The sequence below is a fragment of the Phyllostomus hastatus genome, unplaced genomic scaffold (genome assembly GCF_019186645.2).
Source record: "Phyllostomus hastatus isolate PE091 unplaced genomic scaffold, TTU_PhHast_1.1 phas_contig_148, whole genome shotgun sequence".
Classification (NCBI taxonomy): Eukaryota; Metazoa; Chordata; class Mammalia; order Chiroptera; family Phyllostomidae; genus Phyllostomus; species Phyllostomus hastatus.
Window position 1 is genome coordinate 5,409,268 of NW_025333607.1, and position 24,067 is coordinate 5,433,334.

Here is a 24,067-nt window from a genome sequence, read left to right on the forward strand (position 1 = left end):
CCAGGGGCCCAGACAGAAAAAGAAATGGGGAGGGGCCCTTTGGACACAGGTTCACAGGCCAGATAACCAGTGACACTGAGAAGCAGTCCAAGTCCTTCCTTCCCTGACCCCTGACCCCTGGGCACCAGCTTCCTTCGGTCCCAAGTATCAGCAGGTTCCGTTCACGACCTATCCAGAGAATTCCTGACTTTTTCATGGAGTAGGGATCAGAGCTCCCTCAGAAATTGTGGGACTCTTCCTGTGAGGGTAGGCTAATGAGAGTTAAGTTTCAAAGAACAAAAACAGAGTATGAGCTTATGCACGGTCCCAAAGCTGGGGCTTAGGCCTTGGCACCTCACAGAGGAGGTCCCTTGAGGTCAAAGGCAGGTGGAGTTTTACAATAAGTAGAAGAAATTAGTGTTTTTTGTGTAACTACCGCTCACACGAGGTGCTGCAGACCCGAGTGCAGGTGCGAGAGGAGCCGCTGACCAACAGGAGTGGCCGTCGCTGTGGAAGGCCCGCGGTCTGAATGACAGCAGGAATGTGGGACTCAGTGATGCTGGTCACTGCGATGTCAGGTTTCGGATACACAGACAGGAAGCCACGGGATCGGTGTCCTGGGCCCAGGCAGTGGGGCCGGACGTTAGCCAGCTCTGAGAGCCACAAGTCACTTTCTTCTCCGAATTGGCCAGAAGCGCAGTGTGGTCTCCTGGGTGCCACCGACCCCCACCTGGGAGAGCTGGGGTTGCGGCTTCCACGGCTAAGAGCTGTGGTGCCTTCTCCTCCCACCTGTAAACTCAGGAGACAGACCATGGATGGCCGCCACGGTGAGCACCACGTGTAGGGGTGGCTCCCTGCACAGACCCGGCCCAGACACCAGCATACCCGCACCAGCAGGGCATCCTGCGTGTTGACCAGCTCCCCGAGGGCAGACCTTGTGTCCAGGGTCATTCTGTCCCTGGTGCGAGCAGCCTCCCTGGCGGTCCCTGGAAGATGGCAGGTGCTCAGTGAACATAATGCAGTGATGCCAAGGACACCGTTAGGGTTAGTTACCTAGTGTCAGTAAAAGGGATTTTCGATGGTTTGAGGTCTCAGATCAAAAAAATATAAACAAATAAAATCAGCCCTGGCTGGTGTGGCTCAGTGGATTGAGCACCAGCCTGTAAACCAAAGGGTTGCAGGTTCAATTCCCAGTCAGGCACATCCCTGGGTTGCAGACCAGGTCCCCAGTAGGGGGTACATGACAGGCAACCGCACACTGATGTTTCTCTCCCTCTTTCTCCTCCTCTTCCCTTCCCTCTAAAAATAAATAATAAAATCTTTTTTTAAAAAAGCTACACGTTTAAAAAAAACTAAAGGGAGAGAGATGGTAATTCTTTTTTTTCTAATTAAATGATTGTCCAAGCAGTTGGGGTGGGGAGGGGACATAGGTGCTGTCCATTGCGATCATTCAGAGAGGAATCCAGGCAGCTCTTCCTTCGGTCCAGGTGACTGTCACTGCTTCTGGGGGGACAGCAGGTTGAGATCTAACTCCGGGTTCTGTCGGAGCATTTCTGTGGGACTGCGCCTTTCCCCAGACAGCTCCCCGGCACTCCCGTCTCGGCGACCGTCAGCACCGGGACAGGCCTGCCCCACACCCCACGGCCCCGTCAGCCCCGTGGGCCCCGTCTGTTCTGTCTGCCGCGTCGGCCCCGTCGGCCCCGTCAGCCCGGTCTGCTTTCTTCCGGACACTCGGCCCTGTCTGTGCGTTCTTGCTCCTGTGCCGTCCTCCCTTTTCCTGGTACTGGCAGCATAAGCTCCAGGAGGGGACGGGCCTTGTCTGCGTACCCACCGCAGCCCCATCCAGCACTGGGCATACAGCAGTGGTTTAATAAATGCGTCATAGATAGATGGTGAGTGGGTGGCGCGCTCCAGAGAAACAAGAGGAAAGGCGCCACCTTGTCACCGTCACCAGTCCCGTAGCATCAAATGAACATGAAAGTCATGGTCACAGTGGCGGGGGGTGGGGGGGTGGGGAGTAAGAGTGTGTAAGGAAAAAGAAAACCCACAGACTGCAGCCCCTCCTTGTCCTCCATTAAAGCTGGAGAAGGTTAGAAGAATGCCCGGAGCTCATGAAACTTGGGCCCTGAGACCTCCGCAGGTCCCCCGGCCCTGGGGGCCACCTGGCATGTGGTCTCTGCGTGGCCTGTGTGGAGGCTGTGGGTGGGGACCCATGGAGCGGGCTGACCGGCCCTGCGGTGTGGACAGCTGGGGGTACCCGCCCAACCACTCACTCGGGGCATCAGCTTCCTGGCCCCCATCACGGGACTTCGGGATGCTCGGGAAGAGCCAGAGCCTGAAGCTGTAGCCCAGGATCGTCGTGTCCCCGCCTCCAGCGCTCCGTTGGCTGTGGGGAAGGCAGCTCCTTCAGCGCGGTGGCAGGGAGGACAAGAGGAGGGGGCAGGGGTCCAAGGGACATTGGCCTAGCACCCCGTCCTTGGAGTCAGCACAGGCCACCGAGTAGGTTGGTCCATCCCCTTCATTCTCTCTGGCCCGCTTGTCCTCTATTATCTCCCTCTAGGCCTGCCTTCCCCCTCCCACCGGGGCCCCTGGGGCACCCTGTCTGGCGCTGCGAGCGGGAAGCCAGAAGGCACGCAGAGCTCACCTCAGGATTGACTCTGAGCTTTGAGATGCCCCGAGCTCAGGCGAAGGATCGTTGCCTTTCAAAGGCAAAGAAAGCCGTCAACTTGGCGTTTTTTAGCAAAACCTGATAACAGAGTGCACTTTCTGTAGAAACATTTATTCACCTGGGTGATTTTCTCTCTCTCTCGTTTTCCTCTCCAGTGATGGCAGGAGAGGGGGCAGGCGAGGAGCGTGCACCCAGGGTTGCCCTGCCCGGTCCCTGCCCCTTCCCGGAGCTGCCACACTCTGACCCCCTCCCTGAAGAACTCTGTCGTCACAGGGGAGGGACTCAGTGGCATGAGTACTTGCCACCTCGTTATGTGATTTCTCTGGACTTAGTGCAGAGCACCTGCCGTAAGCAAAGCAGCCAGTGAGTGCGTTAGAGACGTGAAGGTCTCGGTCCTCCTTCCCTCTCTGCCTGGGGCCGAGCCTGACACTCCGGGTTAACAGCCGAGGCCTGGCGGGGGCAGGGGGCAGGCAGTCAGCGCAGCCTCTGCCCAGCACATGCCTCCCGGGGTTTCGGAGATGGAGCTACCTGCTCCCTGTCCCAGCTCCCCTCGAGCTTTGCCACGTCCATGTGCCCCTCAGCCACCCCTTGGCCACCCTTCAGCCACCCCTCGGCCAGGATGGAGCCCGCCCTGCACGGAACAGGCGGCAATGGTGGTTACTTCCAAGAAGAACTCAGCACGTGGAGGGAGTGGCAGGAGTGGTGCCGACAAAATGCCCATGACCAGTGACCGGTTCCCTGCAAAGTGGACGTTGGGACCAGGTTGGGGGGCTGTCCCCACCTTAAACGTGCAGCGTTAGCAACAGAGCGTTGGGTCGAGCTGCAGCTGCTGGAGGTGGCTCGGAGCTGCGTGTGCCAAGTGGGCTCTCAGTGCCCTTCAAGGCCAGTGCCAAGCGCGCGCTCTCAGTCCAGATGCCAGCGTTTCACAGCGACCCGAGAGGGTGTGGGACAGAAATCACAGGTGCATTTAGTTAATTATGTCCCTTACTTAATTGCGGGCTCCGGCAGCCAGGTAGTCATTATTTTGATTGTTCTAATTAGTCAGACGTGTTCCCATGCAGCTGCACGAACCTCCCCGGGCAGGCTGAGAAAAGGCGCGTTAGAGAAAGCCCAGTGAGAGCCTTTAGAAGACGCGTCCCCCGATGCACGTGCTCTCAACCAGTCCTAACACTCGAGGTGCTGCGATGAGAGCTGAGAGAGAAAGAAGCACCCTCGGCCCATTGTGCAGATACAGGAGGGCCGTGGGTCAGCGCAGGGCGGGAGGGGTGTGTGGTGCAGCCCGGGCCAGAGCCACCTCCACACGCCGCAGCAGGCAGAGTGTCCCCTCTCCCTCACCCGTTCCCAGTGGAGGCGAAGTCAGTCCTCCCGTGTGCTCACTATAAACTGACATTCCAGGCGTCTCGATTTGGGCCGATCAGCTTAGGCCCCTGTTCTTCAGGATGCCCTTCAAACTTCCTGGTTAAAGGGACATGGCATCAAACCCTCTGTACATTAAAAGCGTGCATGGCTCTTTAAAGCTGGGCAGTCAGGCTGAGGCAGTTGGGCACTGGTCCTGGCCAGTGAGATGCAGGTGGAGGTCCTTCTATGAGGTCCCCTTTCCCTCACTCCCTTGGCTGACTCTGAGTGAGTCTGCCGGTCACGACTTTGTGCAAACCCCTGATTTCCCGGCTGTCTCCTCTGGGTAACTGCAGTGTAATCTCCTCCTGGGATACGGGGGGTGGGGGGCAGAGACCTTTTGCAGGACGGTCCCCAGGCCCCTGAAGGGGCCAGCCAGCACCCCGTGCTGCACCCGACTGACTCTGGCTTTGTTTCATGCAGATGAGTTCTGGTTCTCCGACGGGTCCTTATCAGACAAGCCCAAGTGCGCAGACCCTGGCCTGATGCCCCTCCCGGACACGGGTACGGGGCTCGACTGGTCCCACCTCGTGGATGCCGCCCGGGCATTTGAAGGTAAAGACGCATGGCCTCTGGGCGGGGGCAGCAGCTTGGGGACACGTCTGCTCTCGGGTCACCCCGGTTAACGCGCTGGGTGCTCTCACCCCCGTGAGGATGGAAACGGGCAGGAAAGGCTTGAGCCGTGATGAGGACACTCCCCAGGGAGACCTGGCCACTTAGTGAGACGGGCAGCAGACCTGAACCTGCATTCCAGCTCAGGGACCCGCTGCGGCGGGGGCAGGTTCCTCTTCCTCTCTGACCCCCCCTTTTCCTACCTCGAAGGTAGTGGTGAATGTTTAGGGTGCAGATTACATCTCTCCTCCCGGTGAAGTGAGGGGACAGAGGAGGGGACGCCCTTCAGAGGTCGAAGCTCCTGCTGCAGGCGGCTGAGCAGGCGGGGGCTGGTGGCTTCATGCAGACACGGCTTCCGGCCTCTGCTGGACCCAAGCAGCCTCCGTGTCTGGGCCTCAGCCTCTGACCGAGGTCGGGAGGGTGGCTGTGCCAGCCGATCTCTAAGTCCCTTCCCACCGCCACCCTTGGCACTGTTGCCGCTGGGAGGTTAAAAGGTTGAAGCGGCTCCTTTTCCCAGCTCACAGATGCAGGCAGACGGACAGGGGGCTACTCGCTTCCTGTGTGGCCCGGGCCTCACAGGTGGGTGGAGGGGCAGCCCGGGGCCTGGGATGATGCCCTTGCCACTTGCTGCTGAATTCTCCCACGGCCACATCTTCTGCTCCTCCCGGGATGACCAGAAGGGACGGAGGAGGTGAGGGTCTCAGCAGGGGCCTGAGGGAGAGTCTGCGGTGCATCTGGGAGCCGCAGTCCCCACAGTTCGACTCCCCTTCTTCCTCTCGGGTAGCCAGCCCCCATCACAGGTGACAGCAGGGCTTCGGGAAGCGAAGTCAGATTCTTTCCCAGGACAGGCAGGTGCGCTTGGACCTCAGGCTGCCGTGGAAGGTGAAGGTTTGCAGCGTTACCTGCCCCTCGCCCTGACAAGCTTACCCCGCTGGTGCCCTGCAGTGGGTTTGCACTAAGCACCCTTGGTGCTGCTGGTATCAGCCTGGGGCACGGGGTGGGGCAGCGAAAGCTACTCTCCAGCCAACTCTTTAGATGCTGGGTACCTTCCGCTCTGCTGACAGGTACGGGGAGCTCTGTGAGGAGGACATTTCTGCAGGACGACGTGTCCTCAGGGGAAGAGGCGAGACCACTCTACAGAGCGCTTCTTTCTCCCTGTGCAGACCCAGCGGCACCCCGCCTGCCGTGGACCCGGCCTGCCTCTCTGTGTCCCAATGTCGGGCATGGACGGTACATGCCCCGGGCCCAGGGCCCCCTCCCCTGTTGCTCCAGCACTGGCTTGGGAGTGACGCAGCCCCAGTGGGCAGGGACACTGTGTCTCCCTCGGTCCAAGGAGGCCCAGGCAGGGGGTGACGGCATTTTCCCTGGCAGGTTCCTTACACACTGTGCTCCCTTACTGTCCCCAGGAGCACATGGGACATCTGTTCCATCCTGTGCAGTGCTCCCCCCCCCCATAAGGGCTTGCCACGCCAAATTCTGCTTTATCCACACGCCTGCCTCTTCCTACTAGGTGGTGAGTTCTCGAGGGAAGGCTGCGTGTTTCATTATCTTCTCGTTACTCACCAGCGCGTGGCAGGACAGCAACGAGCAGATGACAAGGCATCCACCCCGGGCGCCCGCAGCCTTGAGCGGCCCCGGCTCAGCGTCGGTTTCGACCTCTGAGGTCCTTTTGCGTCTTGCGTTCGTTTTTCAGATTTAAACAGTATTTATCAGCCGCCTGGGGATGCCCCCTCGTTGGTGGCTATGCCTGGTTCCTTCCCCTTCAGAGTAAAACCTCGGCTCTGCAGCGGGTCTTTGCAGGGAGCTGGGGGCGGGGGGATGAGTGAGAGGCTGAGGAAGCAGAACGGCCAGCGCCCCAGAGACTGAGTGATCAGCCCCGGGATTCTGACGGCCGTGGCTGCTTTCCTGCCAGATGTGGGCTTCGGACAAGTCAGGGAGTCCAGCGCCCTGACGTGCACCCTCGTGCCAGCACTGACCGTTCGGTAAGTCATCTCCCGAGGAAGCCGCTTCCTTGCGCTGGGCTTCAGCCTCCTGGTCTGTGCAGTGAAGACCTTTGCCCACAGCTCTGCAGGGCTTCCTCCCATGCTAACCCTCCAGTCCTGTTCATTGGAGTGGAGCGCACTCCTGAGCTGGGTCGGCGCCCTCCGAGAGAGGAGCAGCAAGCGCAAGGACGTGGCGCCCCCATGGCCGGTGGTGGGAGAGCTGGCCAGAGGGGCCTTGGGTCCTGTGCGCCGTGGCTCTGCCTGCCTGCCTGCCACTCCTGACATTCCCAGATGGTGTTTGTAGAAACTACAGAACGAGTTTACATCATATTTTAAAATTTCAGTAATTTTCAATGCTGTAGGGCAGCATGCCGCCTCGAGACAGGAGTCAGCTCCAGAACGTTCCGTGGAGAATCGGCAGCTGCAGACCCACAGCTCATTGGACCCTCCTGCGTCAGTGCGGCGGTGACTGGGTGTGAGCGGCCGCCTGAGCACTGTCCAGGGCAACGTCCTCCCCTCGGCGACCCCGTCGCCCTCTCGTGATGACCTGACTTTCTGTGCCAGTTCCCACAGCCGTTCCTGAGCTGGACCGCAGACCCTGCAGGACAAGGACAAGGTGGTCCGGATGGGCACCAGCCTTACGGGGAAGACCACTTTGTGAGGTGTACGAACGTCGCATTGCCACGTTGTGCACCTGAAAGTAATGTGACACTGTGTGTCAGCTGCAATTGAAAAATTTTAAAAAGGGAAAGTCCCAAACCCCCCATGAGCTCGTTAAGTTCCGACGGACTGAAAAACTCAGGAGAAGACGCCTGTTGAACCGGGACCGCCGGAAGAACGCCCTGCCCGTTCTGCGACACCACTAGTCAGCACGTCTGAAAGCGGGCTTCGCAGCCTGGACCGCGCCCGCCCGTGGACTGGCGGTGACGGCCCCGGAGTCCAGCCGTGGGATGCGGTGCATCCCCAGCAGATGTGCCTCCCCCGCCGATCGGCCTCACGTGGGCAACTCTCTTCGGCCTGTGATGTACTCGCCTTTGAGAGCTGAAAGGGACTCTGGGCCGTGAGTTTGAGCATGCGGGGCTCACTGCCCCACTGAAGCATGGAGCGAGCACCTGGTGCACACCTGCCCCCATGACGGTTGCTCAAACATGCGCCCTGTCAGTGCCGGGAGCGGGACATCTGTGGTGCTCCTGGGGGCAGGTGGCACTCCCAGGCTGCCCGTGCGCAAGCATGCCCCACAGCCCCTCGGAGTGGAGGGGCATCTCCATGCCATGCAGGGCAGTGGAAATAGGATTAAACAGGAAATACAGAATTTGGAAAACATGAGCTATGACTGTAACAATAATTGTGCCAGGAAGAATGAAGGACCGTAAGACCAATGTCTGGGTGAGTGATGATGGAAGAGACACCACCTGTGAACACCTGGGCACGGCGGCCAGGGAGCAGCCCTTACACCAGGGCTGGGCTGCCGTTTCCGAAACACGTCCCGAGGTTACCCCAACTGCACTTCAAAAAGACGGCGCAAACGCCGTGCATGAAAACAACAGAGAAACCAGTTTTTTTAAGACTGGCAAATGAAATCTTAGTGTGATTTGTAAATTAAAAAATCAGTGACCAGTTTTCTTTGTTAATAAACCAGTGTAAATCTGGTCCAAAAATGGCAAGTACAAGGGAACAGTATGAGACATGAGAAAGTAACTTAGTATGCAGTCATACATAAGAAAGATTAAAAATGAAGGAATGTCAAGCATCTTTTTAGGAATAAATCTGATCATTGGATCCTTCTGGCAAGGAAGGCGGGGTGAGCCTCGAAAAAGTCAGAGGCCAGGTGCGCGGGGCATCGAACAGGTCGCCCGAGATCATCCCTGAGTCCCCAGTACCACCTGCAACTACATCTGCAGCTCATCATTTTCAAAGTTTCAGAGGATAATGAACCCCTTGTACAAATTTTTCTTCAAATTCAGAAACAATCTTATTATAGAGTAGGATTCTTTCCTGATAACATACACACAAAAAATTGTGAGACAGTCTTCGTCGTTAATATTGATGTCAGGAAGCTTGAATGAAATTCTGCGGTACATTAAAAAGATTATTCATTGTTATTGGCAAGAGTTTAGCTCATTTAATAAAAGGAAAACTTAATTATGTTACAGTAGACGAAGTAATTAAAAGTTATCTCAGTTTCATAAGAAGACTGTATCTAATATAATTAGAACCTATTTCTAATAAAAATGAAGGTTTGAGAGATACCTTCTTTAAAGCTTAACAAAGGAAATCCACTCCATACCGAACAGTTGTATGATAATTAGTAGGAAAATGCTTGTAAGCATATCCCTAAACCCAGAAGCCAGACGGGGGTGTCATTTGAGACCACGTCTGTTCATTGTGTGCTGGAGTCCTTCTTGTTTAAGCAAGCAATGCAGAGAGAGAAGGAATACACTTCGGAGGTAAATAAACGTTATGGATATGCTTCTATAGCTAGAAAACAGGAAAGATCAAAACGAAACGATATTAGCAAACTATATTTTTCTAGTTTCTAGACACAGCAGTGGTGTCGTAAGTCCCATGGCTGGGATCAGGCAGGCTCCCCTGGAGGCTCTGCTGTGCCCTGTGCTGGCGGCCTTGCGCCCTGTGCGGGCAGCTGGGCTCACTCGTGCAGCTGCATACAGCTGGCGCTCCGCTGGGGCGAAGCCTTAAGGCACCTTCCCTCTTATACGTCAGCGTCTGGCCAGCTGGGGCCTGGCTGGACCCCCGTCTCCAGCAGGTGGTCGCACTTCTTCACATGCGGCCGTGGGGCTCAGGGGTGCAAAGGCAGAAGCTGCAGCATTTCTCCAGGTGTGACTTGAATATCGTACCCACTGCGTTTTATTGGACAAAGCAGGTCACAAGGCCAGCGGATTGCAGGGATGGCACGTGCCCACCACCGTCTCTGTGCATGGCCTCTGCCACAACAGCAACGGATCAGCAAGGTCAGAGGATGCGGACTTCGGGAAATAAGCCATCAACGGAACAAGAAAATTCCAAGGACACTGCCGCAACTGGAAAGCTTTAACGTATACAGAGATGGGAAGGGCCAGAAAGCCTGTAGCGAGGGGGGCAGCCCCTCCTGCATTCACTCATGCGTTTGCGCAGTTTCGGTTCGGATATCCTTCAATGGCATCTGCTTGGAAGGCGGACGAACAGTGTTCACAAACGAGTCTATTATAGATACATCAGTAGTTAAAGCAGCATGATAATGATTCAGAATTATCAGTGAGTCTTTAAAGAAAGATGAGGAGCCCGGACCGAAGTCTGAATGTACCTCAGAGGTCACGGGGAATGCGGGTTGTGTCCTTTCTCTGGATCTAGGAATTAGAAAAGAGAAAAAGTAAAGAAAGGAAGATGACCATGTTGGAAGCATGATGGTGCTTTAATCACGGAATAATGAGAAAACACAAAATGTTTTATGGCCAAATGTGGGGAATGTGGGGAAAGATTTGTGATAAAGGTGACGGATGAAACCAGGATATCTCGAGCCAGTAAAGGACCTTCACCAGCACGGAGCACCAAACCCCAGCAGACAAATGGCCAGGGTGTGTGGGTGCACCGTCCACAAAAGAGGAATCAACTATGAGTAAGTCCCTGAAAAACATTCACCGGCACACGTCAAGTTTAACGATAATGAGCTACCAACTCACACCTTTTGAATATGAAAAATGATTCAGCAGCTCTGGGAAGGTGGTATCATTATAAAGGTTATAAAATGATTCATCCTTTCGTTCAAGCAATATGATAATATGCAGCTAGAGCCAAAAAAATGTGCCCGCCCTCTGACCAGAAATCTGATTCCTGAAAACTTGCTTCCTGGAAATTATGCAGAAGAAGAGAAAAAAAGAGCTTCCAATAGAGAAATACTGTACAGCATTATTAAAATGTAATTAATAAGTGAACAGCTATATAACCAAACTCTACCCAGAAAACCAATGTCAGGAGGTTGAGAGCGCCTTCCAGGTCTGTGAGGGAGGGGGGAGCGAAGCGCGTGGTGCCCTCCCGCCTGGGCCGAGCCCCCTGCTCCGGGGCAGTGAGCAGGGACACCCGGTGGGCTCAGGGTCCGGGCCGCTTCAGCGCGTGCAGTCCTCTGGGTCAGCGGAGGTGAGAGGTGGCCCTTTGCAGATTGGAACTCCTAAATAAAACTGACGATCTGTGCAGGACAGTGCAGCCATCACACTGTCACCTGCGCGGAGCCCATCATTATTATTTTTATTAGGTAGACTGATGAGAGGTGTGGGTGTTCTGAGTAACACGCGTACGAGGTCCCACCCTGGAGTGCGGTGGAGGGAGCACGCGCAGCCAGAAGCACGGGCTCCGGGGCCCACCGGGATGCAGGGCAGGGGAGCGGCGCCACTTGGAGAGTTTCTGGGCTTGCCCGTAGTGTTCTGACTTAGCGATCTACTGGAAGCGGGCAGCTGGCTTGTTCTCGAGCACTCATGGAGTGGGCGGTGCTCTTCCGAGGGAACACAGGCCCCCGAGGCGAAATCACAGATGGGTGACTGGAGTTCAGGGGTCGCAGGGAGCCTGCCCTGCCCTCTGGGGCCGGCTCTTCGTCCCGGTTGTGCTGGTGCCACCTTCCGTGGGAGTGGGCGAGCGTGAACCCTCGTCAGGCACCACGACAGGACCGACACCGCCCACGTAGGCGTGTTTCCTGGAAACACGGGAGTTTGCACTTTTAACTCGCCACGTTCTACATGCCCTGGGCTCCTCAGAGTGTAGTGAGAGCATGCCTGCGTTGTGCGCACACGCACAAACACGGGGCATCGTGTGTCACTCCCGAGGGAAAATGATGAGTAGATGATGAGAAGAGAGAGAAATGGGACAGCTCCTTAGCTGAAGAATGCAGTTAATTTAATACACTGAGCTGACTTAAATTACCTCAAAAGCAGGGCGGTTGTTTCAAGCCAGGAGCAGGGGTTGGATGTTAAATGAAGAGCAAGTCCACAGCTCGTGTGCTTTCTTGCTCAGAGGCAGGTTCCAGACCGTTCCGTCTCTGTTCATCCACCGGCTGCGAGAGGCCTGCACCCAGGCGTTTCACGTCTGAAGTGCAGTGTAGCCTTTGTCTTTCTTCCCTGGTGGTCACTTCAGGCAGCTTGCCACAGTCAGAACCAGAACCTCTGGTTTCCTGAAGGCGGTTAAGGCCCCAGCGTCCCTGTAATTCGCGGGTGCGGCAGAGACCTACCAGGGCAGCTGTGTTTGTGGGCATGCGTTCAGGTTAAGGGAGCCTCGGGCTGGCCCGGTGTCCACGGCTCACGGGCCGCCCTGGGGGGACGTGACCAGTGGCCGTGGACTCTCCGCCCGCACCCCGAGGCCTGGCCGGGGTCCTGGGGATGCCTGGCAGGCTGCTGCTTTGCCATCGTGGCTCTAGATTGATACGGAATCACCTGTTGACGGTTCTCCCTCTTTTCGGTGCTCAGTGCACTCGAATGAGAAACTGATGGTAAACCAGGCCTCACAGAAACGCTGTTCGAGGGGACGGACTGTTTCCGGCCTGAGCCGTGCCTCCCGTCCTGCCCCCGCACCCCCCACACAGCCAGACGGACTCCACGGGAAGGAGTGGGGACGTGCACCTGCTCCAAGGGCGGGCGGCTGTCACCTCGCCTCGCTGTTTACATGTAGCCCGCCCACCCACGCCTCTCCCTCCTTGCCGTTTTGTCGGCGCCATTTGGTCCCCTGTCAGTAATTACCGAGTCACTGAATATTTATCACCACGGAAATCCACCGCGGGGGAATAAAGCTTCCCCAGGAAGCTGTCGGCGAGATTGGCCACTCGACAGAGCCGTTGGGTGCGTGGTCCTAATCAAACCCCATTCTGGGTGCGTCTCCACCTCCCAGGCTTTCCAGGCCCCCGAGTGGGACCCTCCCCGTGGAAACACGCTGCTGACAGGACCCCCTCTCTGGCTTCCTTGCTCCCGACCCTGGGCCTTCGGGGTTGCTCCCCGAGGGATGTTGGAGTGACGGCCGGTAGCAAGTTCCGTTCACGTCAGATGTGGGGCAGTCTGTGGAATGAGGTGGAAGCGGGTGGAGGAAGCAAGGACATTTCCACCCAGGTGTTAGTGCTGGGCCATCACACATCTCAGAGACAGGAGGAGCTCGGCGAGTCGTCACCAGGTCTCGTAAAGTGGGGACGAGGCCCTGGGACTCTGTTCACACGTGAGAAAACCATCTTGTTTTGGCATTTTCCCCCCAGTCGTTTAACTCACCGTGGAATAAAAATACAGCTGCTGCTGCTGTTGTTTTGTTTTGTTTTTTAAGCCTGAGGTGCTCCTTATTTGAAGCCATGACAGAGCAGAGGGCGACCTTGGGCGCGGTGGCAGCCCAGGCCCCGCTCAGCCCTCCCTGGAGCTGCTCGCCCCCCACCAGGACGCCCGCCTGTCATTCCTGCCCCGCTGCGCCGTCACAGCCAGTCCTGGGGGCGAGTAGGCAGCGGCCAAAGTTTGCCATTAGTCTTACTCCAGTTACAGATCATTTTGTCGTGTGCAGAACCAAACTGGGGACAGATTGTCTCGGGGCGTCTGGTTGTAGAACGTTTGTCACCTAGGAGAAGACGGGAGGTGCGGAGGGCGTCCTGAGAGCTTCACGGAAGTGTTGGCGGAAGGACAGCCGCGCACCTGTGGCAGGTGTGACGTAGGAACGCGGGGTGCGAGGCGGGAGGACGTGCTCTGCGAGCCCTAGCCCCGTGCGTGCTCCGAGCAGCTCCCGGGGGCCCGGCCCCTGCTGGGCGCTCCAGCCCCGTGCCCATGCCAGCCTCGTGCCCCCCCTGCACTCCTGCCGGCCTCCGCCACCGACGTCCTTCCCAATTAACGGGACGTGCCTGACCCTCCATAAACAGCCAGGCAGGTAGCCTCATTAGAAGGCAGATCTGACAGCCAGTGGGAGACCGTGGGATAAATTAAGAACAGAGCCCCACCCCGACGGGGACCCCTTGGAGCTTCTCAGCCATTGATCAAATCGTATGAAAAAGGTGCTGCCGTGTAAATGCACCTGCTCTGCCCCTCGGAGTCCCACTGTGGACGCAGACGCCTGCTCAGGCGCAGGGCACAGAGACACCGGGAAGTGGGGGGCGGGGGTGTGGATCACTAACTCGTCCTCGCTCTCACCTCCACTTTGTTCAGATGCAGGACGTGGTTCTGCGTGCCAGGCAGCGTCTCTGGAGGGGGTTCGGGTCCAGAGCTGGGCCGACCCCGTGCCCGTTCAGGAGAATAGTTTGTCCCCTTTCCTGCCTCGGGCCTGCGTCACTGACCGGAGTCACTGGTGCCGGGAGTAGAAGTGGCCCTGGGCTCAGACGAGACCGGTGGTCCCACTGATCACAGTCACTGCTGGGCCCCTGGGGCGCCCTCTTCGGCTTCCAGCGACATCACGGAGCTGATCTCCTGCCACCGCTGCCTGCGTTCCCGGCGTGGGTTATTTAAGCAAACCCTCAGTGGTCACGCCGTCTTCCTGTTGGATTGGCAAGCGCGTAGCACACCCCTTGTGTCTGTGTAGCCGACAGCCTTGCATCCAGCCGGGGCCACTACATGTGAAATGCACGGTCTAACCACGCTGCTTGCCATGGCACACCAATGGCTCTCTGCTACTCCTGATGTGGGAGAACACATACATGTGCAGATGTGTACACACGTGCACACACACCCATACAAGTGCACACGAGCTGGACCCACGGGACCCCATTACCTAAGCCTTACGGGGGCCTCAGGGGCTCCCAGGGGCCCAGGGACACGCCGTTCACAGGAGAATTCTAAATCTTATTCCAGGTCTTGACTCAGACGAAGAACTCGGTCTGCTCTATCAGCACATGCCCTATCTAGGTGACTGTCTGGGCTGGCCGCGGGCTTGCGGTGGTCTGTGCCCTTCTCTCTGTGTCGTGTGTCTGCACGTCTGCATGGTCACTGGTGCTCGGAGGGCTGGGTGCGCCCAGGGGAGACGTGTCCCGGCTGCTGTGTCTCTAGGGTGCTCCCCGGGTTGGGCAGCTGGCGGAGAGGTCATCTCCTGGGGCCTGTGGATCAGCCACGCCATCATCCAGCACTGTTAGTTCGGGTGCCACCGGCGCTTTGGCGTGTGTCGGGGCGCGGAGAGGAGAACACGCGGTGGCTGCAGCCCGCCCAGTGTCTGCTGATGGGCCGAGGCTGCGACGTGCATGTGCCATGCAGCCCCGGGGGCCGGCCGGTGACTGCTTCCTGACTGCCAGCAGCTTGCCTGCGTCTGTTTCTCTTTGTCTTGTGGATTGGTTTGGGGGTAAGGGGAGGTTTTACGTGACTGCCGCACTCGTTCCCGCAAAGCGCCGTTCTGTGGCCTTGGAGCCGTTCCCAACCCCCCCTTCTGTGTGTCTCCCCGCCCAGACCAGAGAGTGGCGTCCTTCTGCACCCTGACAGACATGCAGCACGCACCAGTCCTGGAGGGCGCCCAGGAGCTGCCTCTGTGTGTCGACCCAGGCAGCGACAAGGACTTCCTGGACGCAGCCGGGTACGTGAGCCCTGTGGGCCCCCTGCCTCCCGCTGCCCCGAGCCCCCGGGAGTGACAGGGATCAGCTAGCTGCAGACAGCCAGGAGACCACAATCACGGGGGCATCCCTGGTCCCTCAGAACCCAGAGAAGGGTCAGGGCGGGACTGACCCGCTCCTGCCTTGCTGGGGTGGACAGGGTGTAGCAGCACAGCCGCTCTGTCCCGTGGGCGGGTCCTGCCCACCAGGATGCACAGGCCATGCCACGGTGTGCGGCGTCCCTGCCAAGAGGGAGGGTGTGGGCCAGGGTCCGCCCCTGCCACCTAATTACCGTGACAGCACCGGACAGGGGCACCTCACCGATGAGCCTTCCGCCCGACGGGCGATCTGCCAAGGACATGTGTCCACCCTGCTCCTCGACCCAGCCTCGCACGTTCCACTGAGCGTGTCCTGTATCATTCGTTCCTGATTCCAGCCTCTGTGTGAACTTGAGTGACCGCCGACTTGCACGCTCACCTTGACGATGACAAAGGAAGGCAGATTAGGGGAACCGGGTCTATAGTGCTGGTTCCCAGCACTGCATTCGGGTCTGTGCAGTCCCCACTGCACTGAGTGAGGTGGCCCTTCTGTTGTTTCCTTACCAGCGTGTGTGCCTCAGTAGCGCTCGGGCAGGGAGGGGGTGGTTCCAGCACAGCAGCGGTGCGCCCGCTCTCCTGCCCGCTGTGGTGTTATCTATTTCCTTGCTGGGCTCCAAGCACACACAGTGACTTGAGAGTAAAACCTAATGAGCAGAAATACTGACGGAAACGTTTTGACTTCAGTGCTCTGGAATCTCTCGAATTCTGTCCCGATTTGCAGGGAGCGGTCCCCATCCACGCTGACGGGCAAAGTCAATCAGCTGGAGCTGATTCTCCGGCAGCTGCAGACCGACCTGCGGAAGGTAAGGCCATCATCCACCTGTTAGAAGCCGTAACCAGAACTCTCTCTTACACAGCCAGCGCCTCACACCTACCAGAGCTAAACACCAAGGTAGCCACCCGTCCGCCCCCAACAGTAAACAGACATGGGGACTCCTAGGTCTCTGTCCGTAGTCTGGCCTGCAGCTAGTCTGCACCATCGTGGTGGGGGGAGGCAGGAGGACTAACCGAGGGGCGCCCTCTGGGTGGCCAGACCCCCGAGCGAGGCGCGCACAAGGTGGGCTGATCGGTGCGGGCTCAGCGAGTGGCCGGTCGCACCCTCTAGAGTGAGCAGACCCCAGGGGCGTTACTTGTGGCCAGAAAGCCCAGCCTTCCGGAGCTGCCGAGTCCCACTGAGGCCCCTCACCACTTCCGCAGCCGTGCTCCGCCCCTCAGCCTGCCCATGTGTCAGCCTGCCCCTGTGTCAGCCTGCCCGTGCTGGGCCGTGGAAGCGAGAGGACCCCCACCTGTCTGCTGAGCCCGGTCTGGTGCTGCGGGTGGAGTGGCAGCTGGAGGGAGTGGCAGCTGGAGGACATGGCAGGCGGGGCGCTGTCCCAGGAAGGGGTTCTCACTGTGGTCCTGCTGTCTGTTAGGGGAAGTCACAGCGGGCATAAGTGTCAATGGCGAAGGCCTAGTGGGGAAGGAAGTCACAGCGAGGATGCAGCGAGAGGGGAGGCCTGGTCCAGGGTGAAGAGCACAGGGAGGGAGCTGGCCTGGGGTCCGAGTAGGGACAGCTCCTACGTGGTCACCCGAGCAGAGCCTGTGCATGTGTACATGTGTGTATGCATGTGTATGTGTGAACCCATGCATACACCCCCCTTAAACATGCAGTCCAGACCCAGACAGGTTGACAGGGTTCCCTGGTCATTGCTTTCTCCGTCCTAAGCTCAGTGGTGGGAAGAATGTTTCAGGATGGAGGATAAGCTGCTGACAGAGGCCAAGTGGATGGGGCGTAGTTGGCAGGTTTGCCAAGCAAAGCCAGGGGTGCATTTGAACTTGCAGCCTACGCTAATGACATCTCCTGACAGTACCGTTTTTCTCCAGGCTGGACGGACAATGGTCTCGGTTTGCCTGGAAGGAAGGGGAGGTTTCTGAGGACACAGAACTTTCAGAGCTGGTAGTGGAGCAGTCCCAGCCACCCCGTCTCCAGCTGTAGGCTACACTGGCTGGGAGTGGAAGTTAGCCAGTTTTAGCGTTCAGACAGGAAACTACAATGAGGAGCGAGAGACAAGGACCCTGGGGGAGGAGTACAGGATGTGATACAACGAGGGACCCAGGGTCAGAGCGGGAGGCATGGAGGGGGAGGAGGAACTCACGGCAGGGGTGTTGATGGGCAGTGAAAGTTAGGGCGGGTTGGCAGGTTTGAGGAGGAGGGGTTTTGGAGGAGTGAGGGGGCGGGGCTTGAAGCTAAGCAGTGGTCTGGACAGCAGGGTGCAGGTATGGCCACCGGAGAGGGGATTCCACGCAGCAGGAAGGAGGTGATGCAGAGACTGAGCTGGGTTTTGAAATCACCAGCAGACATAACACGGGGCGGGGGAGGCGGGGGGCGGGGAGGTGTTCCAGAATCTGCCATTAATGACGGGAGCACAGATGGTTGCGGTGAGTGGGTGTCACGGGTCTTACAACCTGATGTCACGCTTCTGGGAGAAGCGGGGAGTCTCGGGAGGAGCAGCCACCTGTGTGGGGCAGCCAGGGCCACGTGGTGTCCCCGTTGGACCTCCAGGCCTGGGCGCTCCGGGGCAGCCACAGGGCGGGGACTGTCCTCGGAGAACCAGGCTCGTTTACAGTGTGAAGACTCCGGGATGTTACAGGAAAGAGGCCGAGAGTTCAGAAGGTTTCAGGGACAGCGTGGGAGTCCCAGGGGTCACAGCGAAGGGGCGGGCGTCTCGGAGAGGGGGTGGGCAGCTGAGTCACGGCAGGCACGCAGGGGCGTCCTGACTCTGCTGGGAAGGGGAGGCCCCGAGATGGGGAGCAAGGGCGCGTGACCCTCTCTCTGGCAGGGACTGAGAGCGAGGGCGCGGGTGGACTGAGGTTGGTCCCCGGGGGCGGGGGGAGTCGGCTCTAAGGGAAACCTCCCCTCCTGGCGGGGGTCTTCTAGTGCAGTGGTGGGGCAGGTGGTCGTCAGCTGGGGGGGGGGGGAAGGCAGGAAACGGAGGCGAGGGCAGTGCTGGACAGCCAAGGGCGCAGAGAGTGTCCCGAAGAGGCCACTGCCGCCGGCTCCCCCACACCCCTGCCCACACGCAGGCTGCAGTGGCGCCTGCTGACGGAGCGGTCAGGTCAGATCCCCCCCAAAAGCAGCGGTTACGACCGACAGTGCCCTTCTCTCGGGCGCAAGACGTCCCTTGGAGCTTTTGGGAACTAAAGCTATCGTTGTGCATGTTTTGTCACTGTGTATTGGAAACTCCAGGTGCAATTCTTCTGAAAAATCTTGATTACTCCTAAATACTTTTCAATGGCCGCCTCTGGAGGTCATCGCTGGGAGCGCACCGGGGTGGGCAGCTCTGAGGTGTGCTGGGCGGCCCGAGTGCTCGTTCCATTACGGACACGCCCGGGACCAGCAGCTGCATCCGCACCGGTTTGGGGCGGTTAGGGAGTTCGGCCAGAGCTGTGCCTTCAGTCCAAGGACATTGCTTGTAAACTGTCATCAGCCCCCAGTTCCGGATGGAGGGCAATCTAAACCGTGATCGGAACCTTTCTACGTCACAGCCACCCTGACTCCCATCGGGAGCCACGTGGGCTGAGCTGCAGGGTTGTGCCGACTGGTTTACCCACCGCTCGGTGCGGGGGGGCGCAGACGCAGGGAGTAAGGGGGAGGACTCAGGCCGCATCCACGTGCCCAGTGACGCGCCTGTTTCTGCCCTCGCAGGAGAAGCAGGACAAGGCGGTCCTGCAGGCCGAGGTGCAGCACCTGCGACAGGACAACCGGCGGCTGCAGGAGGAGTCCCAGACGGCCGCCGCCCAGCTGCGCAAGTTCACCGAGTGGTTCTTCAACACCATCGACAAAAAGTCCTAGCCGGGCCGCCCGCCTCGAGGGGCTGTCCCCACGGAGGGGCCGCATGGGGGAAGCGGCTGGTGCTGGTGCGTGGGCGCGGCTAGTCCCGAGGTCTTGGCTGCCCCGCCCCGTCAGCACCGGCGCCCCCAGCAGGCGGGGACCGCGCGCTTTCTCGGGGGCGCCAAGTGAGCGGAGGGAGCGCCAGCGTGAAGATGAATGTAACTCCCGTGTCGAGATGAATGTAACCCCGGTGTCCGTGTAGACCTTTCCCGTAGACGCTACTAAGCAGTGCTCCAGCACGAAGGGTTTTACTTCCTGGGTATCAGGTGACCTGGTAGAGACGTTCAAGCAGCTCACCGTAGTCTGGGCTTTAGCGTTGTAAAATAAACCCGAAACCCAATAATCAGACATATACTGTAATGTAAAGGTGCTCTATTTTTCTGGATGTACAGTAGTTTTATCTCCACAGCCACATTATCCTAGCAATAAGAATGGGGCGTGGCCCAGCGTCAGAGACGCCGCGTCGCGGACCGCAGGGCACTGACGTGCTTAACTCTAGTGCGAATGCAGTTACTGTAGAGGCTTATTTATTTGCAGAAGCAAACGGTGCCTGAATATTAACAGTGTTCTCATTAAAAAAAAAAAGATACTTATGCCTTGTACATGGCTCACTCGGTAGTCACTTCAGTCTTAGCTCACGTTCGTGTGGTCAGCGCTCCTCCGGAGAGAAGGCTGCTCCCCTGCCGGGACCCTCCTGCGCGCCGGTGGCCAGCCCGCGGGTCACGTGCACCACGCCAAATGACCTTTGTACAGAGGCTCGGAGGAAGTGTCCTGTATTTAACACCCTTATTTAAGCTTATTTAACCCTAAATCGTTAACTTTATAAACGTGCTGTGACCTGCGCCACGACAGAGAGGCGTGGGAAGCCGCAAGCTGGGAGGGGCGGGGCTGGGCCGGCCGGCCCGGTGAGCCGGAGGCGCAGGGCGGGAATGCTGTCGTAACACCCAGATGCTGCTAGAGACGAGGTCTTCGTGTTGCTTTACCATTTTTAACTGTTCTTTTTGAACCGAACGTACATTTTGCTTTTTTAATAAATGTTTAAAAGAGTCCACGTAAGTAACGGTGTGGCCAAGTGAGTGTGGATTTTTGTGGTCTGACGTGTCAGCAGCCCCGGGGTGTGTGGATTCACTTCGCGTCACTTAGGGTCGTTACTGAGTGCTGCTCGGCCGCCTTGCACAGCCTCGGGCTGACTTTGAAAAGCAGCCCGTACTTACCGGCAGCTCCGACGTGCCCGACGTCACGCCCTGACCTTCCCATCCGTCTCACCTCGCCCTGGCAACATCCTCACAGAGGAGTGGTGGGCGTGCCCATTGCACAGCTCGGAAAACTGAGGCCCAGGGGAAGTGACACACTAAAAACGCCTTTTGTCATTTTAAAAATTAGAATTTTGTAAGTAGTACCCAATACAATAAAGTTGTAGGAGTTTGAAAAACCCCCAGGAAGGGGCAAGCCGCACCTTTGAATCAGATGTACGGCAGAAAGAAGACTTGGAACGCGGCCACGGGGTGGGGAGCCACACTCCGGTGCGAGGTCCTCACCCTCCTGAGGACCGGAACCCTGTCAAGAACCCTAAGGAGGCAAAGTGATTCCCGAGTTTACCCCGAGAGCGGTTCCTCCCCGGGGGGGGTTGCACAAGAGGGGGCTGACTGAAAGATACCCAGACTGTCCCCCAGGGGTCTTGGTGCAAGGCTGTGTAAGGCTGCTTCTCAGAAAGATGTAGGCGATCCCCCCCCTCAAAATGCACTCAGCAGCGGGGTCCCCAGGGAGTCGGAGACTGGGCCCGGTGGCCCTCGCCTTCCCCTGCCTTCCCTTCCTGTCCCTGCACGCCAGGCCCAGCACTCGGAGCAGAAGAGCCAACGGTGACAAAGACCAGCTGGGCCCACAGTTCCAGGTGGCGACAGAGACAGGAAGACATTGCAATATGTGACAGGCCTGAGAGGGGCTCCTTTGACTAGTGGCGTCTCCGTGACATTGCGTGGTCACTGTGGGCAGGGGCTGGTCTGAGGCTGCTGCTGTCCCAGCAGCCCAATGGGACGGTGCCTGCACTCAGTCCCCCTGTGGATGAGCAACTGCCATGGAGACGGTGCACTCGGACACCTCTGGGCATCGGAGGCCTGGCGTGGAGGAGGGGTGGGCCCCGGGGCTGGGGGAGAAGTTTCCCGGGACCAGTGCCTGGGGGTGGAGGCTGTGGAAGGACACCTGCCTGGCGATGGGGAGAGAGTTGGGAGAGATGGGTCGGGGCCAGCTCACGGGCGGCCTGCAGGTCGCGGGGCCGTCTGCGCGTCATTGTAAGGGGGAGGCAGCTGCTGGAGCGGGAGATCAGTGTGTTAGGACCTGTGTTTTAGGGGACTGTTCTAACTCTAAAGGAGAAGGTCAGTGAGGACGCGTCTGCAAGCTGCCCGGCAGACGGCACAGGGAATATTTTGGGAGTCGCACACTGTCTCTGCTGCATGTTTTTAAATTCCAAGTTTCTGCCTTTAAAGCTGGAAGAGCCATTCTTGGCTTGCAGGCCTCCCACCAGCCTCGTGGGGCAACCTCTGGGATAAAAGTGGGAAAGGAAGACCATCCAGGCTAGAGACAGCAGATGACCGTGTGGTGAAGAAGATCGGGGGAAGGGGGGTGGGTCGCCTAAACTGTTACTTGTCTCCCTGGCCGCTGTGGCCTGGTCTGGGCATCGCCCTGTATACTGAAAGGCTGCAGGTTTGATTCCTGGTCAGAGCATGTACCTAGGTTGCTGATCCAGTCCCTGCTCGGGGTCTGTACCAGAGGCAACCCATCGATGTTTCTCCATCTCTCTCTCCCTCTCTCCCCCTCCCTCCCTCTTTCCCTGAAATCAGTAAGAACATGCCCTCAGGTGAGGCTTTTTAAAAAACTTCTCTGTAGGTAGAGCCCGCAGAACCGCTGTTGGCTGAGTCACGGGTGAGCCCCGAACTCGGGGGCCATGGCCGAGCTGACTGGTCATCAGGCAGGTTTCTGGGAGCCTGTCTGGCCTTCAGTGGGAGCCTGACCACTGGCCACTCACCTCCCTGGCGAGGCTTGGGGAGCAGCTCTCGTCGGTCCGAGGCGGAGACATTTGCTTCCGGGGCAACTGAGCAGGTAGTTGGGGGTGTTGCTCAGAGAAAAGAAGGAATCCGACCACCATCTGGCTGAATGGAGAGCCCTCCGCCTTCTTCATGCAGACAGACCTGCGGATAAGACCAGGGAGTATTTTTTTCTTGAAGAAATACTTCTCCGTCTGCACAAGCCAAACCATAAATCATCTCCCCAGGCAGTCTCCAAAGGGCCATGCCAAAGAACACAGCCGGACGATTCTGGCCCGGTCAGCTTGTTCTCAGCCGGATGTTTCCGGTCACCACCAAGCCGGAGAAAAGCCCTGGCAGGCTCCCACACTGTATGTGGCGGAGCTACCTGCCGTCCCGCCGAGCCCTTGGTCACAGATGCCCTCGTCACAATGCAAGTCGCCGACTCTGTGAGGACATGGTGCCTGCAAACCAAATACTGGAATGTATCCAGTGAAAATCATTGTTTTTATTTTAGAGGGAAGCCAGGCAGCTTTGTTCTAACCATGTAGTGATCTGACAAAGTTAATTCACACACTAGAGGCTTTTATCTTGCTATTCTCTGTGTCAGAGGACACGCTTATCTCTAAAAGAAGGAGTTACGTGTAGGGGAAGGTGTGCAATCCGACCCTGCCTCCACTCATGCCACAGCTTACCTTCCGGAATGCCTGGGTCCCACTGTGCAGCCGTGTCGTTCAAAGGCACGACCTGATGCCACAGGGTGTGGCAGAAGGCAGGCCTGCTTGAGCACAGTTGGTAGGATAATAATGAGAGTGTGATAATTTAGTTTTAATTTGATCATTTCACCTAAAATGTCATAGAGTGTGCTTGAGTGTGATAATGTTATGGTACAGAATTACATGCTTACGATTTTGTAATAAAAGGTTTTATAGTAAAAAGGGGTGTTATTAGTGTCGACCCTGTATATCATTCACGAGGAGTCATCGTCAGACCTGGGAGGCTGTAAACCGTAGCTTCTCGTCTGTAGAACTGAAGATCAAAGGGATACCTGTAAAAAGACAGATTAATGCTCTTGGTGGATCCTTCACAAAGAACTAGCGCTGTGGTCGGTAATGGATTGCTTGAATGTTAAAACCACTTGCTTTTTATGTAAAATATCCACCTGAGAGACCTGGAAGTCCAGTTTAAAGAGGAAACTGACATGAAATTTAAACTGACCAACCCATGAATTCTCTCATCACCAAGAAGAAAGGTATGTATGTCGCCAACGACAAGCCACCGCCTGTGGCAAAGCCATCCCCTGCCGTCTCCGTCACCGTGGAATGTGTCTGCGCAAACCTCTCTAAGGGACAAAGGCCACCACCACTGTTGGTCCCCACTCCCAGAGGCTGCTCAGCCATCTCAGACACTCCCAAATCAAGCCAGCATTCTTCGGAATTTCCTAGTTGGAGTGGGAGGTGGTGATGGTTTTTATAGGCGCTTTGCTTTGGTTAGTAAGAAACAGGAAGTTCCAGTCATGGATTTTGTATGTACACATAAAACCATTCCCCTATGGGTCACGGTACACAGTTCGGGCTCACGACATACCAGCGGGAAAGAGAGTAGGGTTGACCGGGTTCGCTTCAGCACAAGGTTGGACGCAGGCAGGAGGCCAGGGTGCATGCATTGCCCCACCAGAGGAAGATGGAAAGGATCCTGCCGAGACCCGAGGAATGCATTAAGTTTCTGACCGGTGACCTCTGAATTAACCCAAAGACCAAGCTTCTTGACTTCGGATAATAGGGATTAGGCACAAAGAAAGTCTCCATGCATTTCATAAAAGGTTTAAATGAGCATCAACTACAAAGATGACATTCTTACATTTTCACATAGAAGATTTGGGGACTTCCAAGTTTCTATTTAAAAAGTCTTTTATACGCCCTCCCCTAATATC

General features: G+C 57.5%; 1 protein-coding gene across 6 annotated transcripts in view; it reads left to right on the top strand.

Annotated features, from left to right (window-relative positions):
* Nucleotides 1-20,170, top strand: part of SIPA1L2 (signal induced proliferation associated 1 like 2) — a 186,172-nt gene extending 166,002 nt beyond the window's left edge. For 5 of the 6 annotated variants that reach the window (XM_045859564.1, XM_045859583.1, XM_045859571.1 and 2 more), the window contains 5 exons: nucleotides 4,466-4,597; nucleotides 14,421-14,474; nucleotides 15,006-15,129; nucleotides 15,965-16,046; nucleotides 18,929-20,170. In XM_045859564.1, the coding sequence (XP_045715520.1) occupies nucleotides 4,466-4,597; nucleotides 14,421-14,474; nucleotides 15,006-15,129; nucleotides 15,965-16,046; nucleotides 18,929-19,075 (539 nt within the window). In that variant the 3' untranslated portion in view covers nucleotides 19,076-20,170. The remainder of the gene's footprint in view (nucleotides 1-4,465; nucleotides 4,598-14,420; nucleotides 14,475-15,005; nucleotides 15,130-15,964; nucleotides 16,047-18,928) is intronic. The other variant, XM_045859594.1, reaches the window with a different exon arrangement.
* Nucleotides 20,171-24,067: the final 3,897 nt, after the last annotated feature.